Source organism: Leptidea sinapis, chromosome 9 (genome assembly GCF_905404315.1).
Source record: "Leptidea sinapis chromosome 9, ilLepSina1.1, whole genome shotgun sequence".
Lineage (NCBI taxonomy): Eukaryota > Metazoa > Arthropoda > Insecta > Lepidoptera > Pieridae > Leptidea > Leptidea sinapis.
The window spans coordinates 1,020,205-1,041,119 of NC_066273.1; the positions used below are offsets into that span (position 1 = coordinate 1,020,205).

Sequence of the window (20,915 nt, forward strand, 5' to 3'; positions counted from 1 at the left end):
TGTATTTTACTTCAGAATATCCATCAGAGGGTTCTATAGAATAGATTCTATTTAAAACTTCAACAAAAAATTTGTTCTGTAAAGTAGGTACTTATATAGGTAATAAAAAAATATATTTTTTCAAATCAAATCAAATCAAGTCAAAATCAGTTTATTCACGTAGGTCACGGAAATGACAATTATGAATGTCAAAAAAAGAGCCCATTTTATTAATTTCTAAGTCGAGCTAGCTAAATACTGGAGAATTATTTTGGAATAAAATATCATTTAAGGTATAGGACATTTCATTTTCTAATCTAAACACTAAATCACATTATTGTTGTAGTGATGATTCAAAAGCGCTTAGTTTAAGCTTAATTGAATTAAGTTTATTTGACTTTGACTTAAAAAAAATCTAATAATTTTTAACAAACAAGAAGTACAAAATTCACCATAATAAACAAATACTGTTTAAATAATTAACTGTCTCGTCCCTTATTTCATAAAAAAATATAAGTAAATATAACTGTAATTCAAAAATGTAGGTACAGGAAATAATAGTATATTACGCACCTAGGGAGAAAAGTGGGTCATTCTCACTCGCGGAATATTGTGACAATGTCCTGCTTATCTCACCTGGTGCGTATATGATTTTATTTCCCACTTGGATGAAAAGCTCGCTTTAAGTCCCTTAAGAGGAGTTTCTTAACCGGAACCGGAATGGTTAGGGAATAATTTTGCAGGAAATGCATTTTTTTTTATTTTACATTAAAAAGTATATTTTATCTCTACATCCGTAATTTCAACTGTCTTACGAATTTACGATCAGGTAACGTGTACTGACGCGAGTTTCACATTTTACACCCATCCCAAGAAAAGTGATCAGCGCTGCTACAGAAGTTTTCACTTCAAAAAGGCTTAGTCAAACTGTGTCGGACTAAGCGAAAATAATTTTGTTTCTATTGTCATACCGGGTATTGTGAACAATTTCTTTAAACTTTTGCTCTTGTACACTCAATGAATATTCATTATTCATAGCCTAGCTGACATTATGTATCTGTAACGTAAATTACTTGTTTTAGGGATCCGTAGTCGCCTATATCTTATAATATCTAATATAATAAATTGTCCATTCAAATTGATGCTAATTTTGAATTAGGTTGTTCTAAGGATCATAGTTAGAAAATGAAATTCACCAATGAACAGCTAAATTAACTGGACTTATGGCATTTTTTAATAAATTAGTTTTATTTAAAAAGGTTACATTAAGTGAACTACGATATTCAAGTTACTTTGGAGCAATGTCTTGATTAGATTTCAGAATTTCAAATGTTTTCAAATGATCACTAGGCTTACATTTCTTTGATTATTACTCGAATAACATTTCTAGGAAGTACGGTCAGCAAAAACTTAACTAAAGCGTTTAAATAAAGTAGGCCAGTAAAAATAGAATATTATCTCGCACAAAATTTTCGATCCAATCTTTTTTGTAAGGGTCTTAGGGTCACTTAATGACCATAAAATCACAAAATGCTGCCAGATTCAGGTGGGAGCTCTTCAAAAAAAGTTTTTGCTGATATCTCGAAAACTATGCATTTTAGGCCAAAAGTTATAGGAACCATTAATGTAGAAAATACTATTTCGCATCTAGTATTTCCTGTCAACTTTTTTGTAAAACTTATCGTTTAAGATTTATGGCCCATTTAATCAATCGGTTATTCTGTCTCGCCCGATAACTCATAAAATACTGGACTGTATCAGTTGCAACACTCTAAAACTGTTGCGTAAGATCGTTGCCCATTAAGTGCGAAATGTTAATTTTAATATTAATAAGAGATTTAACATGAGGAATTACAGTGGCCTATAAATCAAACTGGTTGTAACTTCCACGACAGATGTACATGGTTGCATATCTAGTATAATTGTGAAAACGGCTACGGAACCCGACACCTTGTGCAGAGCAGGTCCGGTTTACGCTTGACAGGTTGTCAACTACAGTTACAGGATCGAAGATAATGTTTTTCTTTTAAAACTTTCTGCCGGATTTTCTTTACAATTGCGTGTGACAAAGGTTACTGTTTACAGGTAAATGCTGTTTCGATGAGTAAGACGTGGGTCATTTTCTGACATAAACCACTTTTGAGAGTCAATTGAGCGATTGTATTTTTGAAACTCTTTTATTATCTTATTTAAAATTTGACAAACACATAAATTCTGTAGTAACAGCTTCTTTCAAATTGCTTGGCTTTATTCTCAGACAGTCAAAAGATTTCAAAAAGCTAACAACAATCCTTCAACTGTACAACAGCTTGGTTCGTAGCAAACTAGAATATTGTTGTCAAGTGTGGTCCCCCGGGTACAAAAATCACATTTACAGAATCGAACGTGTTCAAAAGAGACTTATAAAACACCTAACCTTCCGATTTAAGATCTCAAGTTATAGAGAGTGCTACAAAAACAAACTCGATTACTTTAGGATGAAACCACTGGCAGTTCGTAGATCTCTTCAAGATATGAAACTTCTCCATAAAGTTTTCAGTGGAAAAATAGATGACAATGAACTGTTGAGTAGATTCAATATAAACGTACCTTGGAGACCTCCTCGCAACCCATGTCCTTTCTTTAAAACTTATAATGCTCGAACGAAACTTGGACAGGACGCTCCTACAGCCCGTATGTCACGCGTATACAACGAATGTGTAAAAAACATAGCAACACTGGACATTGGTTGTGATAGGCTCCCACTTTTTCTAAAAAAGTGTAGCGACGCTCTGGCCAATTACTAATTAATGTTTAAGTTTCTATTATATTCAACATTTGTTATTGTTCAGAAAACCATATTCTTCCAACTAATACTTATTATATAACTTATTTTTAAGATACTTAAGTAGTTTATAGTCACCTTAAATGCAAATTAACCACTGTTATTTTTATGGAATGATGTGTTCTCCTATAATTGGTAGTACATATAAATATTTAGTTATAAGGCATGTGTTAGATGTAAGTTAATATGTACAACTGTTGGAGATCCATACAAATAAATAAATAAATAAATAAATAAATAAATAAATCTTATACGTATGTTAGTATAGTATGTAACAAAAACTTTGGATTTCATTTTCACCTACTTAAAAATGTCGGATTGAATTTAAACTTTTTTGTGACAATAAGGGACGAGACGATCAGGACGTTCAGCTGATGGTAATTGATACGCCCTGCCCATTACAAAAGATGTGCCGCTCAGGATTCTTGAAAAACCCAAAAACTTTGAGCGGCACTACAGTTGCGCTCGTCACCTTGAGACATAAGATATTTATTTTATTTTATTCGGGAAACAAACAGTACAACTTAATACACTTAAAAAATAAAACTTAAAATATAAATCACTGACCAATAAAAGTTTCCACAATTAAATAGTACATAGAAAAATGCGAGCAAATTAATTACAATTTAAAAGTACCTATTTGTAATGAAAATAATAAATATTAATTAAATATATTGAATTGAAAATAACAAAATATTTAGAAAATTATATATGATTTTAGTAATAATATTAATAATAATAGCATACATTTTTAAGTTAATAAAGAGATGCAATATTTATTATATATAATACTAATGAGAATTAATTAAAACTAAGACATTTTCTTAATTTGTTCAATCAACTTCTGTATCGACCCTGAAAAGTAATCAATTGAACAGAATTATTTGTTGTATACTAAACAAGAACGATGAATAAAGGCATTTTGTGCATAGTTAGTGCGTGTAGTATGTAAATTAAATAAAGATTTAATTCGCGAAGATTGTCTTGGACATCGGAAATTAAGGCAATTAAGAAGAAGTGGAGAGTCAATCATATTATGAAGTAATTTTAGCAGAAATGTTTGATCCTTTACCTTACGACGTTTTTCCAGAGAGATTAAGTTAGGGACATATTGATCGATAGCGGAACACCTAAATTTTAAATGCTTTAAGAATTTCGTTTGAATTTTCTCTATTTCTTGAATATGGACATTGTAATGAGGATTCCAAATTACCGAGCCGAATTCAAGTAAAGAACGCACAAATGCATTAAATAATTTAGTCGCCTTTGCCCAGTAATTTCAGTAGCTACGGCGCCGTTCGGACCAAAACACCTTTGAACCATCTTTAAACGTCATTTTCGAACCCTTCATAACGTTGGATTAATTTAAAACATATAGTTAAATTATTACCCATCATAATGTTAACACTTTAATGACACAAATGTAAAGTAACCGCATGATATTCGAGAGAAACAAAATGATGTTAAGGCTAGATTTTTCGCATGCGAACAGATACCGTATCAATTGGCCGCTAACTTCACCTCTGTCCTCTTTTAGCTGTTTTTATAATTTTGATGAATACCAAAATAGATATGTATTTTTGAATCTTTTCTATAAAAAGGTAAAGTTTGTGAAGTTGTACGGGGTTATCTATGGATCTACTGAACCGATTTTTAAATTTCTATTAACAATAGACTGCCACATTAATTGTGAGGACCATAGGCTATATTATATTACTCCGAAAAATGAAAAGACTTCGTAGTAGTCGGACCTGCAAATTAAGTAGGGAAAAAGGTTGGACGAAAACGCATATTATTATGAACGTTGCATTAACAAAGAGAGATAATAATAATAATAATAATAATAATAATAATAATAATAATAATAATAATAATAATAATAATAATAATAATAATAATAATAATAATAATAATAATAATAATAATAATAATAATAATAATAATAATAATAATAATAATAATAATAATAATAATAATAATAATAATAATAATAATAATAATAATAATAATAATAATAATAATAATAATAATAATAATAATAATAATAATAATAATAATAATAATAATAATAATAATAATAATAATAATAATAATAATAATAATAATAATAATAATAATAATAATAATAATAATAATAATAATAATAATAATAATAATAATAATAATAATAATAATAATAATAATAATAATAATAATAATAATAATAATAATAATAATAATAATAATAATAATAATAATAATAATAATAATAATAATAATAATAATAATAATAATAATAATAATAATAATAATAATAATAATAATAATAATAATAATAATAATAATAATAATAATAATAATAATAATAATAATAATAATAATAATAATAATAATAATAATAATAATAATAATAATAATAATAATAATAATAATAATAATAATAATAATAATAATAATAATAATAATAATAATAATAATAATAATAATAATAATAATAATAATAATAATAATAATAATAATAATAATAATAATAATAATAATAATAATAATAATAATAATAATAATAATAATAATAATAATAATAATAATAATAATAATAATAATAATAATAATAATAATAATAATAATAATAATAATAATAATAATAATAATAATAATAATAATAATAATAATAATAATAATAATAATAATAATAATAATAATAATAATAATAATAATAATAATAATAATAATAATAATAATAATAATAATAATAATAATAATAATAATAATAAAGCTTTATTTAAATCCATGCATAGTAAATATTTAACTATAACAATTGGTAACTTTTTAACCTATTATATTTAATTACACAGATGAATTTGTTTTCCAGTTACATTATATTTTGTAATTAGTTTAACTATTATGTGCTTTAATTAACTACCTAATTATTTAATATATTGACCCCGTTCAAGTAAAAGCATTCCCCAAGAAATGCCATCTTTCTCTGTCATTAGCTCTGTCTAGCCAACTTCCACCGGCACACGCTATAATTTCGTCTGCCCATCTGGCCCTTGATTGACTTCTTGATTTGGTGCCTTTTGGCCCAGACAACTTTATCGATCGTAGAATCCATCTGTCGTCCTAGTGACGGGCTACTTGGCCCGCCCACTTCCATTTAGCCTTCATTGCAAAAGTTAAGGCATCGCATACTTTTATCTTCTTTCGAATGTCAACCTTCTTTACCTTATCCTTGAGTTTAATTTAATACCTAGGCAATTTCTTTCCATTCTTCTCTGGGTAGTCTGAATTTTGTTCCCGGTTTTGAGATCGAAGGTACAAGTTTGTAATAATTGTTTTGTAGATATGAAATATACATGTGACAGTATTGGAACACCAACTAATATAAAATAGACGGCTAATGTGTCTAATGCAGAGGTCCTTGTCCGAATGCAGAACAACTTCGAGTAAGTGAGAATTATCAAGTAGCTAAGTAATAGTAATCTTGTATTTCAGTCATATACCACGATAGGTACCGCCTGCTGCAAACTATTTTGATGGAGAAAATAGCTGGTAAAAGAGTTGTTGGAAAAAGGAAGAAGTCTCGACATAAAAACATAACGGAGTAGACTGGCATCAAGACAGTCCAAGAAACATACCGCCTAGCCATGGAGAAGTTTTAAAAAAATACTGCTCACCTCCATTAATGGAGTGGCACGTGTAGAAGAAGTAGAAAATATCGTGATATGATTCAGTGACAATACACTTGAACACAGATTACTTATTAATACTCCTTTAAGAATACTGTACCTTAATGTCTTAAATCCATGGGTCGTAACAACCGTTTGAAATGAAAAATTAATTAATAATAGAAGCTACCCTTATTTTTCTTTGATATTTGTTGATATTTGGATATTATTTTGTAAATGTAGATTAAGTAAATAAAAGCAAAGTAATTAATACAAAGTAAGGAAAGTGACAGTGATAAGAAATACAAAATTATTATTTATAAGTTACTTTGCAACATTGTTTTGCACATTAATTTATTACTATGGACTGTAAAAAGCAAAGTGTGTTTTTTGTTCATTTCAATTTATTTTTATCGGTAGTTTTAGAGAATATACAAACAAAAAGTCGATAATCCCTATTACAATGTATTTGGCAACGGAGGCTAGCATTGCAAATATATTAGTATTCCTGACCATAAACACAAACGCTGCCAAAATAAAAATAAAACTGACATTCTTTATTTAAAATTCCATGGATGGCTTGGATTTGACACAACCGTTGACATTCTCGCTTTATAAGCTTGTAATACTGGCCAAGGTTAACCAGTGTGTTAAAATTTAAGGCACCTCCACGCAGTGACAACTAGGACAAATACTGGCCGGATAATTTTATAATTACAAACTGGTTGCCGCCAACTTTGTAAATTTAAATTTTGGGTCACAAGAGTCGGCACAAAATCATAATAATCACCTTCTAGCTGTTTCTTCAAATATTACTTACCACAAATTTGAAAACTACTGTTGTACTAGAATATAATTTATTGTTTTAACAAATGATATGTAGCTCGGTTTTCGTAGGGAATAAACTTATAGGGTCGCGTCACGGTTGACCTCGACATGGTCGTGACATAATGCGCTTACGAAGACTAGCGACGTATAGACCTATAGCTTTTATACATATAATATATTATATAATATTCATTTAGATATGTAAAAAAAATAAGGGGTACTGGAGGAGTCTCGTAATAAATCACGACGTTGATGATGACATTGATAAATAAATATGTTACTGCCTAAACCCGATTTTAGGACAAACTAATTTTTCCTATGTCATTTCAGTTCATCAATCAGGCAAAAGTTATTTAGCCTAGGCTGAACTAGTTGAGACTAATATGAATAAATTCACTTCAGGATAAACTAGTTTGGCATAGTTTATACGACGAGGCAAATTAGTATACACTAGATGAAAACCAGTTTATCTTAAGGCTGACAAGTGACACTAGTTTAACCTAGTCTGTACCGGTTTATCCCATCGCCTAAACTCTAAAGCATGAACGGATTTGGCTTAGGAAAGAGTTTGACCTAAAATCGGGTTTCGCCGGTAATATACAAACCATATTATCTTTGAGTAACATTCAAGACGATCATGAGATTTGTTTGAACTTTAGACATTTATTTGTTACATCAACACAAGTATTCACGATTCACGACAACTAATCATTATTTCTAGACCCAGCCATTATTGTGAAGAAGAAAATTTATGTGTTAATTTCATTTATCCATTAAAAACTTCTACTGTATTATTACTACATTAATAAAAAAACGGGTTCCACTCCGGCAGTGCCACCAGAGGTGAAAACTTGAATATTAATGTTATACATTATCTTGTATTCTAAAGAAGTTTTGTATTAAGCCAAATAATTAAATAATAACACTCGTATGTACTGTATACAATCAAAAATGACTAAGATATAATCGTAATTAACGGTTTAATAACGGTTTTTATATGATACATAGTTAAAGATTAGCGGTTTATCAAACAATTGTAATCAGTGATATTGCAATATCTCTGTTTTTACTATTCTCATTCAAGCTTGTAATTATTAGTTATTATTTAGTTCATCAAAGAATCCAATGATTAAATGATACATTCTTGTTCTTTAATATTATCTTTATATATATAAATTACGTGTCACGTTGTTTGTCCGCGATGGACTTCTAGACTAACTAACGGATTTAAATGGGGATTACTTCACGGAGTGCAGTTTGGTCCAACTTGAGAGATAGGATAGTTTTTATTTCGATTTGGAACCCATAATTATTTTAATTTTCAATATTTGTTTTGTACGGATATATTTTCTATGAGAGAATTTAGTGACGCACGGTTTAACAGTTCCGCTGTGAAATAATCTCATTATAACAACAAGGAACGTGTTACGAAATAATTCTTGATGGCAAAGTCCTATAAAACAGTATTTTTTTTATTATCTACAGAACAACGTATGTCCGGTCAGCTGGTATTATATAAAAATAACGTTACTGTTAAATAACGTTAATAATTAGTAATCTAGATCTCTTCTGTTCGAGCGTTGACTTTGCTTTACGTACCTTAACCAACAAATTCTTTACTAATAACCCTACAATGTCTCAGTTGATATTAGGTTATGTTTAAATATAACGGAATTTATTTGTGCTAATCAAATAGTATATGCTCATGTTTTCAGTTTTATTTTTCTACATTAGTACTAACTGTGGAAACCTATAACTCATTCATGATCTTATTAATACATAGCGAAACAAAAGACTAGTATTTCTTACAAATAAACATAAAATGGAATAAGTTATTTTGTTTTATAAAACTCAAAACGGATACTAAATGAGTAATTGTTAACTCTTTAACATAATGTTTATTTGTAAGACCAATAAGATACATTGAAGCAATAAAGTAATCAACAACCTACCTCATATATTTTCTGTGTTCGTTGACAGGAACGAAGTATTCGTCGTAGGGATTCGTGGCGTTCATATCGACCTCCACGTCTTTTTTCTTTGCGCCGTTCTTTGGAGTCAAGTTAATCAGCTCAAGATTAACTGCTTCTAGCGTCTTCGTGTCGCCATTGGGCTCCTTGCTGTGGCCGTTCTGGTGCACGGTGGATGTAAAGGAGTCATTGTGGTTCGGGTCTGCCTCGTCGTGTTGGTAGGCTCTGTTGTCGAAGCCTGCGGGGGAGGCGGGAGGGGAGGGAGGACGGTGCTGTGGCCGCGAAGCCTCTCGCGGCGACGCCGATCTACTGTGACTATCCATCAGCTTTGGAGCGGAATGACATCTGAAAAGAATTGCACAAATTAAACTCGCTATTCATATAATCGTTGACCATTAACTAAGTTGCACTTAATGCTTAATGAACTTCATAATTATTTGCTAATGTTTTAAGAATTTATCGTAATATCAGCGAAACAACGAACATTTGCTATTATTTAATCGAGTAATTATTAATAGACTTTATTTTACACTATTTCCTTTGATTAACGCGAGTGTTATACAATAAATAAAACACTATTTAAAGGATTTAAATCGTTGTGATTGTTTTTTTTTACATTTTAGTAAAAGTAAATGTTTCATTTTTATTATTATATTTTTAGGTAACCCGACGTTTCGAGACCTTTTCAGAGTACGTTTTCAGAGAAACTGATACGCAAAAAGTACCTAATGTAAAAATACAGTTAAAATATGTTTTAGTTAAATAGACTTTGTTTTTGTTGCTTTTGTTTAGAAATTTCTAGAATCATGCATCGAACAATTTAATATGGTAAGAATTTAAACAATCCTATTATCTCATGACTTCTGAACCATATATATTTGCTGTTCCATTAACAAAAAGGCCAGAACTGTTACGATATATTCTAATGCGAATACTCGCTAGAAAGTATAACAAAAATAATTGCGTTTCAACTGAGCGTGTCCTTAATCTCAATAATACGTGGTGAGGTACCGGACAACGAGGCGAGCAACCTTTTACTGAGCGATGTGTGACTGGCTTAATAAATCCACTAGACTAGATACGCAACATCAGCTAAGTTAGATCTAATGCTTAGATCTATAAAGCGTACCTTGAGTATGCTTTACCAGTGGGAGGCTCCTTTGCATAGGTTGCCGGTTAGATTATAGGTAGGTACCACAACGGCGCCTTTTTCTGCCGTGAAGCAGTAATTGTAAACATTACTTTGTTTCGGTCTGAAGAGCGCCGTAGCTAGTGAAATTACTGGGCAAATGAGACTTAACATATTACGTCTCAAGGTAACGAGCGCAATTGTAGTGCCGCTCAGAATTTTTGGGTTTTTCAGGAATCCTGAGCAGCACTGCATTGTAATGGGCAGGGCGTATCAATTACCATCAGCTGAACGTCCTGCTCGTCTCGTCCCTTATTTTCATTTAAAAAAAAGTAAAGTCCACCATAACGACGACAACAAAATAGGAAAAACTCAGACTATAAGGCGAACAAAAAAGAGATTAACAATTTCTTGCGTCATCACAATTACTTTTGTTCAACGATTTTCAAACTCCCGTATAATACATATACATACACTGTCAGTTGCCACGCATCTAAACTTGTGTTCCGTTTCTTCACATAAATCTTTCATCTATTTCCAATTATTTCAATAAAACTAATAATCAAATAGGTTTTGGATTTTGTTATAATTTGGTATACTTTCTATTGTAAAAGATTGTTTAATAATAATCGACAATGTACTATGTATAATGAAACACGCGCTAGATCTTTATATTGGGCCGTCTTATCTTAAGCTCATCATAATCTCGGCTGTCAAATGACTATAAATACCAAATCGTAGATTGCGCTAAGCTTGAAATCAGCTAAGTTTTACGTAAGTAAAGTCTGAGCAAAGTGTAAGTTCGCTCTGTAGATCTCAGCCTTAGACACTCAACAATTAACCGGAGCCTTAAAATTTCATAGCTCAATGTGATAAAAATAAACATCTCGTTACTTCAAAATTTAACAAAACATGTCTTTTGAACGAGGAATCAGCAATACCTAAAGGTACTTGGACGATTTACAGACATTTTTGTAAACAGCAAAATCCACCAAAACTTCTTTTTATCCCATAAAAATGAATTATCTATCTTGACAGACCTAAAACATGTTTAATACGGTTTTATGACTGTCATTGGATTCGAATGTCACACTTCGAACGCTAAATGATAAAGTAGATAATCCCAAAAATCAGAAAATAATAGGTAGATTGTTTCATTACTAGGACTAAAGAAAATCGCTTTCGTCGTAAAATTTCAGAGCAATGCATAGTTAGATCGATTTTGAGGAAAAAAGTTTTGAACTAGCCGGTTAGGTACCTACCCCTTTATAAGTAATACCCCGCTAGTTTTTTGTTCTTGTGTAAGGAAGATTGCTAAAATAATTCCACTATTTGCAACCGGAACTTCACGCATTAATATAAAACAATATTTGTTCGAACATAACCGTTGTCAATTGTCGGCATTGTTATTGTGTTCAGAGATAGAAATATGCATCAGCAAACAAAACAAATTTGTTTATAATTGCAATAACGATTCACTAAGAACATAAGCACAACCTGAATAGCATATCTAAATGTCAGCTCACATTCCTGGTGTCATCTGAGTTGCGTTAGGATCAAGGATCATTTTAACTTGACTAACATACACTCAAACTATAATATCTGATTGTCATAGCTGGTGCTTGTAATTTGTTTACTAAATTATTAATATTTGCACTCACACACACATATACAGCACATAAAAAGGCATTTATTTTCTCATATTGTCTAGTCTAGTTTCTCAAATTGATGAAGAAGAAGCGGCGCAAGAAACTCTCCCAGCATTCTTTTTTTGCGCTCTTTTCAATAAAAATATACAATATTGTACAGACATTTCTATCGCTATAAAATAATCATAATCTAGTCCCAGGTTGTCCGATCATTTAGATATTCAGCAGTGGAGTAATAGGATTTACGACAGAGCCATTTTTTATAAAACATTTAAATTTATTTATAGATAATGCCCGAACAGTGGCTGGACTTTATTATAGAAGTGTATACATTTACCCTTAAAGCTATTATGTATGTTATGAAGCCTACTAGAATTAGTTAAAAGCAATCCCTTATTTCTAGTGTTATAATAATGAATAGCAAAAAGGAACAGTTTGACCTTACATTGAAATTTTAAATATGTAATTGCCATTTTTTTCTTTATTAGGAAAAGCAAAACAACTACAAGTCAAATAAAATTATAGTCAGGTACGCTATCCACATCTTACTATGTAAAACTTTGAGGTATGAAATGCTAAGTACATAGAAAAAGTGTTTATACAATACTAAGTTTATTTGGCCATATTATCAACTATGTTTTTAAATTTAATTCAATTGTGTCGCTTTAAGATTACCGCTTACGCTATTCGATTAAAAAAATAATTTAATAAAAAAAATGACTGACAAATAAGCCTTTTGAGTAAACCACATTTAATTTATAGAATTAGGCGCTAAGTGCAACAATCGATTGCTATTTAAAATAAAAAAAAGATTCGTTCTTCGGACGAACAAAGGCTATATTTAAACTTAAATATAAATAATTTGTAGAATTTAATCAAACGAAAACATGAATAATATATATATAGTTCGTTATTGTTGAAACAACAATACAAGATCCAATCACTGATTTTAATGATTACTGAATAATTTTCTGTCTATTTTCGACACTTGAAATTTATCTTAATTCATTTGTTGTGAAACGTGTTTTGTGCTAAAAAATAAAGTACGAATTGTTTTAGCAAACAAGATGTGTGTTTGTAAGTGGTTTTTCGTGTTTATTCGTAAATCGTCAATTAACTGTGTCCGTTTTTGAACGCAATTTATACACAACTAGGTTATGTAGAAGTAATTTAATTTAAGGATGTTAAATATAAACAATATTTCTTTGTTATGGACTATCCTGCCTTAAATAATATACCAGCTGGTTTAGAGCCAAACGGTATTACCCGCCGTGATGACAAACGTATAGATTATTCTACCCTGGTAGTTTGGACACGGAGAAGGGCGCTGGTGTAGGATGCGACTTGCTTCGACACTCTGGCTCCTTCTCATGTCCAAGTTACGTCAGTTGGGCTAATGATTCGACTGCCCAAGACAGCAACCGTTGCAGATATGTCGGCCTCAGTCAGTCATACATTTTGTGCCGTTTGGTATCGAGACACTTGGCCCGTGGGGCCCAGATGCGCGGAGAATGTACAAAGTACTACCTACACTCATCAATATGGCTACTGGAAACAGGCAGTTATTTCGACCAACAGATCAGCCTAGCTATCCAATTCTTGGTACACTTCGCCGTAATGATAGTTTTAATGTATTGTTATCATAGCATTGTAAAATTGTTTTGTTTAAATAAATTTGATCATAATTTTCAATGCGTTTATACATTGGCAAGTTTCACAAGTTGAAACGAGGAACTGTCGTTGAGCGAAATACAGTCTTTTGTATTGCGGTGGTGTACAAATAGTTAATACTCAATCGGTGGCGCTTTGTTGATATTATCCCATCATCAAGTCTGGCTCATAATTTATTTATTAACATAAAAAAGTCTGATAAAGCAACTCATTAAATTCCCAACGAAGACAATGATATAATATTAACAAGCACGATCTTTGAACTTTTGGTTTTGATGATGTAGGAAGATGTAGGTATGTGGGGTCAAGGATTTTTGTGATCGGGGCTTATATGATGAGTTGCTATTTCGATTGTTATTATCCATTTGCAATTTAGATACAATATACTCAAGTTTTCAAGAAAACGCTTGAATATAACACGTGTGTGGATTGTTGTAAATGCAGGCAAATAGGCTTGTCATTGTCTCGGTACAGTGTAACATAACAGGACAGGACAAGTTTTTTTTAGGTTTATTTATTTAGAGCATTGAAGCAAGAAGAATAATTAAATCATTTATATACTCGATTACAAAAAAAAACCCGTTAGATTTATGGGCAAAAAAATCTTGATGTAGGTTAAAAAAATTTAACTAAGACCCTAGTGGGTCTGGAAGTAGACTATAGTCTATGGTCTCCGTTACCTTGACGTAGGGTAATGACATTTTCTTCTGACAGGCGCGTCAACCAGAGATCTAGTAGTATAATAGTAGCGCGCATGCGCAGAATGAGTTGTCCGTGGCGGTTTTCGGTACCGCGCTTCCCTAATCAAATTTCCTCCACCGGTCATATTTGCACTTCACTATCTAATAACCTAATGCACAAACATATTAATAAATATTTCTAACGACTTATTGTAATATGTAATGTACTTTTTATGACGTTAATGCGCGGGTAAATTCTGAATACTGACGACCGCGCGGACACACAACAATCACGGGTTTCTAGTGACGAATACAATAATCATGTCAACATTTATTGTTTTCAATTCATATGTATAGGGGTGTGCTGGACTGTTAATATTCTGGCTCAAATATTAACAGAACGTACGACAGATTATTGTCGATTGTACTCCATAAAATTGTCAATTCCTTTTGAGCAGTTTGATAAAATCACACATACCGTTAAAGATATTTTGTAGTGTTTAAGTTATTAGAAGAAATGGGATTGTGTGATTTTATGTGTAATTAGTTAAATTAAATTTTGGATCACTGATTTTACTTCTTCGCTTAACAATTTAACATTTTAGGGGTAGAATAAGTATGTAAAATTTTAAATGTCAAAAACGGTGCAATAACTAAAAAGTACTTAAAAAAAAAGCTTTTATAAACCAATGAATTTAGATAGAAATTGTTAAAGTATTCAATATATTCTAGTATGTTTGGTCTAATAATACCTATGGAAATTTTCTTAGATAATTAGTACGTCTTGAATCTAGATAGAGTCTCTTGCTATTAGACAACCGATAAAAATAGGCAGGAATATTAGTTTAGTGTGCGTGACAAGCTTCGTCTTTCACTCGCGATATGTATGACACTTTGTGTTAGTGTGCGTGAATTGCTCTAAATAGTTGTTAGTTCTAAACACAATTTTTTTGACGTTTTCACAGCAGTCATAGTCTATCTAGATTTATAAATGATCAAAGGAAATTTTATAACTCTCCGAGTATTTATTTTATTTTTATCATCCCAAGAACTATCGTACTTGAATGGACTAGCTAGCGCGCTTCTCTTGTGTTGTCATGTCGTAGGAATATTTCTTTCAGACAATTGCTTCACACGGATAGCGGTTGGCACACTATTTATAATGAAAATTTATCTTAATATTCGATAAATATTATTCATTTGCTGTCCACCACTTAGCGAAGGTTAAACTTTGTCCGAGAAAAAGAAAGGAGTGGATATTGTGTGCATTATTAACATTAATAATAAGAAATAGGTACAGTTAACAAATAAATCTTGAGAAATGTATCTATACTTTTTTACTTTCCAATTTTAATAGCGGTACTACAATTTTCATAGCAATTTCATTTAACCTTCAATCTAAGAGCATACTAAACAATTTTTATTATTAAAACACCACACTTCTGGGATTAATAATAATTATAACCGTTTGAGTTGTTGAAACAGCGCTCGGATGGAACCCGAGAGGTCGCGGGTGCGAGTCCCGCAATGTTGATTAATTTTGGTTATAAATTTAATATAGAGCACACTCCAACATTACTTCGGGTATGGTATGGTATAGGGGCTCTTGTTTCCGCAATTAAACCACTAGTATGGGTCCGTGCAGTATTGGCCAGTATCTTCAACCAGCCCAGCTCCTTCCAGAAGTTCAGGACATTCCTGGGGTGTTCGCAGACTTCCTGGAGTGACCTCGTATTGGTTAAGGTTTTTGCCCGTTGGTAGGCCACCCCCGCACATTCCAGGATTACGTGAGTGACCGTTTCGTCCTCGGCTAGACAGCCTCTGCACTTAGGACTGTCCGTTACGCCGATTGTGAAAAGGTGCCTGTTCAGTGATGTGTGACCCGTTAGGGTGCCCACCATTATACGGATGTCATGCCTGTTGAGGCTGATAAGTCTACGTGTCAGTTTGGGTGACAGTGCTGGTATCGCTTCTTTCGACTGTCTACAGCTTGAGACATTCATCCATCGGGTGTTGTGTAGGTTGTTGGTGAGAGAGCGTATCCTTGAGCGCATTTGGCTCAAGTGCAGTGGCAGAAGTGGCAATGGACCAGTCACTAGGGTTGCCGATGCCCGCCTTGCAAGCTCATCCGCTGCATCATTACCCAACGAACCATTATGTCACTTGATCCATTGCAGAGTTTCCCGGTTATAAGAGGTAACATGTTCCAGGTGACACAGAGCTGTTAGAAGCACCATTCTGTAAGAAAGAATTCTGATTCTGTGGCCATGTACTTTTCTTCTTAATACTGCGTTGGTAGCTTCCTTGATGGCTACACACTCGCATTGAAAGATGGAGCTGTGTGTGCCCAAGGGTATGGAAGTAAGTAAGAATTAAGTTTGGTATTGCGGAAGTATAACTCCAGGTATGCACTATCATATTGAGCTTATTTCCCGTTTTATCCCTCTAATGTAAAGATCATAATCTGTCTATGTATTTAGTATTTTCATTCATTCCGATAAAAAAAAAATTGTATTCAGATTTGTATATAAATATTTACAATGACAGTCATGTTAAAAGAATATTATTAAAGATGAATCATAAAATGTGTGTCCATTCAGAGAGCAATGTTGTGAACAATAATATGTATGAAAACATGCTTATATATTGTTTACTACTGATATTATTTATAATGAGACGAGTATTTTTGTTCTCACCAATGACGTTGTATACATATAGACAAATATCGTCGTATAAACACAAAGCCTAAATATGGAACATGCCCCAAATGACACTATAACACGACTTATTATAGCAAATGAATCATAATGAAGATAAATAAATAAAAATAATATTTGTTGGATGCAATTACTTATTGTGACAGTAATAACGACCATCATGTTCACGAAGCATCCTTTCACAAACATTGAGTTCAAGCTCTAAAGGTTGATGCATCCAAGTAACGATAATTTATATTTAAATACAGTTTATTTCTTTAGTACTATTTTATGAAATATTTGATATTACTTAAGCACGATTTATATATTGGATGCAGCACCTTACAATCTAATTTGTTATAATATATGTTACAGCCAATGTAAAATACTCTATTTGATTGAAAAGAGTGGCCGTTGAGTTTCTTCTATGTTCTTCTCGCGAGCTCAACTTTTTACGAACAAATCGTTAATTCAGTAATTTATAGTGACGATTCAGAAGCACTTAGTTTAAATCTATTTGAATAAAGTTTATTTGACTTTGACTTTGAATAAGCTGCTATATCTATACATTGCCGCCTTTACTCCAGTTGTTTAAAATATTCTTAGTCAATAAGCAGCAATGTAAAAAAATCAGTTCAGGTAAAGTTAGTTGGATTTAAGACCTTACTCGGACAGTGACAGTTGACTTAGGAGAACATTGCCTTTAAGCACACTTCTGCCGTTCAGCTGTCAGATTGCGAATGATATGTTCTTATATGTGTATACAACGTGATTGGTTTTCACCAAAGCCCTTATAACCTTTAGGCACTTAAGCACATAGTGTCATAACTTTATTAAGATTATGATGTATTTATTATATTATCTATTTTAAATGGACAGCCGTTTTTTTCTTTCGGTTATTCTCCGAAATCTACTGAACCGATCGAAATAATAATTATACCATAAGATGCAGCGTGTTTCGGAGGTTTTATAATATAATTCATGGTGTTTACTTATTTCAGAACCTATTTTTTTTACTTTAAAATACCTATATATTCACAATAAGTACAAATAGTTCAGACATTTCATTTCTTTATGAATATAAGGGATGAGACGGACAGGACATCCAGCTGATTGTAATTGAAACGCCCTGGCCATTACGATGCAGTGCCGCTCAGGATTCTTGAAAAGCCTCAAAAATTCTGGGCGGCACTACAACTGCGCTCGTCACCTTGAAACATAAGATGTTAAGTCTCATTTGCCCAGTAATTACACTTGCTACGGCGCCCTTCAGACCGAAACACATTAATGTTTACAAATAACTGTTTCACGGCTGAAATAGGCGCCGTTGTGGTAACCGTAATCTAGCCGGCATCCTGTGCAAAGGAGCCTCCCACTGTTCATTATATATTATGACATGATGCATACAATGAGCGGGCGCGGTAACTTAATTTAACTGGCAAAACCACGTCATATAGGTAGGTACTAATATAATAATAGATTGCAAGAAATTATAATTTACTTAAAACAATAAAAAAAGATTGTCCTCCAGCTAAAAATGCAATAGAAAAGAAGCATCTTATTTTGCTTATCAATTAAAGTAAAGGTAAAAACAATTAACATCTTGGGCGGAAACATCCATTGTTTTAAGATTTTCTTTCCCGGTACCTACTCATAACAATTATTTATAGTTAAAGTGTTAAAACGATCGAACAAGTTTCTAGGAACTAAATACAAAGCAAGGACGTTGTAAATATAAATCAGATTAGTAAATAGGTATGCGTGTAATGCTGTTTGGTTGTGAAAGGTAACTAACAGTAACGGGTAACTAGACATTGGTACACGCTGAACGCGCTGTCTGTGTGTGTTCACAGTTTACACAATGACAGATAACAACAAACTGATTGACTTGAGAACTAAATTAATCTTTCGTTAACTGTCTTAGATTAAGGATTGGTCTCCGCTGCGCTCCAACTAGATACCGCACTACCTAGGAACAGTATAGCTTCTTTATTACGGCCACTATTAGATACGTCTTGACGCTCAATGCCATATTTTAAAATTTTGTAACATACGCTTGGTGTTGATATGTGATCCCAGTGTCTTTCTTATTTCTTGCAATATTATTTTTACAAAGTTTTACCACCTTGTGTGCTGTCTTTCTGGTTTTCTTTTGCCATCTCTGGGGTACCATTCTGTAACTATTTTGGATCCATTTCCCCACTTTATCTCGCATGATGTGCCCTGCCTATCTCCACTTTTGTTGGTCTATTCGTTGGAGTATGTCGGTAGTTTCGTAATTTTCCTTAGGTCAGTGTTTCTTATCTTATCCTGTAGTTTATAACCGGCCATATTCCTCTCCATTGATCTATGTGTTATGGGAAGTTTCTCTCTCAATCCTCTCATCTCTTTCCTACCTATTAGTTGTTGTTATAAAATAGCGTAAACAGCAAGTTTTTTATAATAATAATTATAGATTGCTTCTAGAGGACATGACACATCGGTTTTACCCTTACAACGGGGAAGTGTACCTCTCAAAAACCTTGAAAATGTCATTCAATTAAACAGATCACGTAAACATTTGGAGAAGGAAAAAACATTATTCCGATCATGAGCACGATTTTCAATACAAGAATATCACGGATTTTCCTTTTGATGACATTGATGTTGGATAATTTAAATAAATTATATCTCTAGTACCCACAAATCTTCTTAAAGCTAAATGTACTTATAAAAGTATATGTTTGTTATACTGTTCCGTAAAAAAACTTTATATTGGCAAATAAACTAATCTACTTAGTTCATTTATACGTCTAGTTCACTGACCTGTATAAATACCACTGGACAGTGGACAGGCTGTTCCATAAGTTTGACAGCAAATTTATTGTGGCTATTTGAAGCGCCACTCGCGAGCGTCCAGAGACCTAATTTTGACCTATCTCCAGTAGTACATTGAAGTATTATTGCATTTTGAACTAATTTCGTTCGTTTTTCCGTGTTATTTATAAAATATAAAGAACGAGTAGAACGAAGAAGTATAAAAAGAAGAAGTATATAAAGAACACATTTTTTTTGTAAATAGATTCCTACTATATATCGATGTTTATTTAGGTGGGGTCGTTATCACTAGTCTTAGTTCCGCAGACTCGCTATGGCCATCAGTGCTGAAATGGCGAATATCAAACAGGCACAAAAGTACTTTGACAGCCGCCAGTCCACTAAATTAGAGTATATAGTAGAGGTCAGTGGTATAGATAGTCTGTGATGGCTGTGAAAACATCGAAAAAAATTGATGTTGACTATATATGATAACCTATATTTTGAGTAGTGCACGCACAGTAACTCAAAGTGACATACAAATGGCGAGTGTAACACGTAGCTTGTCACACACACTAAAGTAATAAACTTCGCCTGTTTTCATCGGTTCTCTACCAGGGAGAGGCTCTATCTAAACGTGTAAATTATTATATAAGCTATTCTAGAATATTATAATGTCAATGTTATGAAAGCAAATGCAATTAATTATAACTAAGTTGACATTTTCAATATTGGTTTGTGCTTGATAATTCTTTTATATTAAATTGTTTGGAATTCGAACACAGTAAATGTTCGATAAGTGCTCTCAAATAACATTTCTATTTCGAATGCAAAACATTTTCGACTTCAATAGCCCTTACAAACATAAGCATCTAGTACTTGTAAAACAATACACGCGCCCTGAAGGTTATAAGATCTAAATTTGCATGAACATTGTGTTTCGTTCATACAAATTGGCTTTTGAAGAGAGCCAATCAAAGATTCATTGCGGAGCGGCTTGCGACTTCAATATTAGGTAATTCCTATCATGCTTTGTTACCTTACGC

The 20,915-nt window shown here is 32.1% G+C and overlaps 1 protein-coding gene across 2 annotated transcripts in view; it reads right to left on the reverse strand.

The window, feature by feature from the left end:
* Window positions 1-20,915, reverse strand: part of LOC126965838 (titin homolog) — a 97,452-nt gene that overhangs the window by 13,286 nt on the left and 63,251 nt on the right. For both annotated transcript variants that reach the window (XM_050809599.1, XM_050809598.1), the window contains exon 3: window positions 9,231-9,593. In XM_050809599.1, coding sequence (XP_050665556.1) covers window positions 9,231-9,571 — 341 coding nt within the window. In that variant the 5' untranslated portion in view covers window positions 9,572-9,593. The remainder of the gene's footprint in view (window positions 1-9,230; window positions 9,594-20,915) is intronic.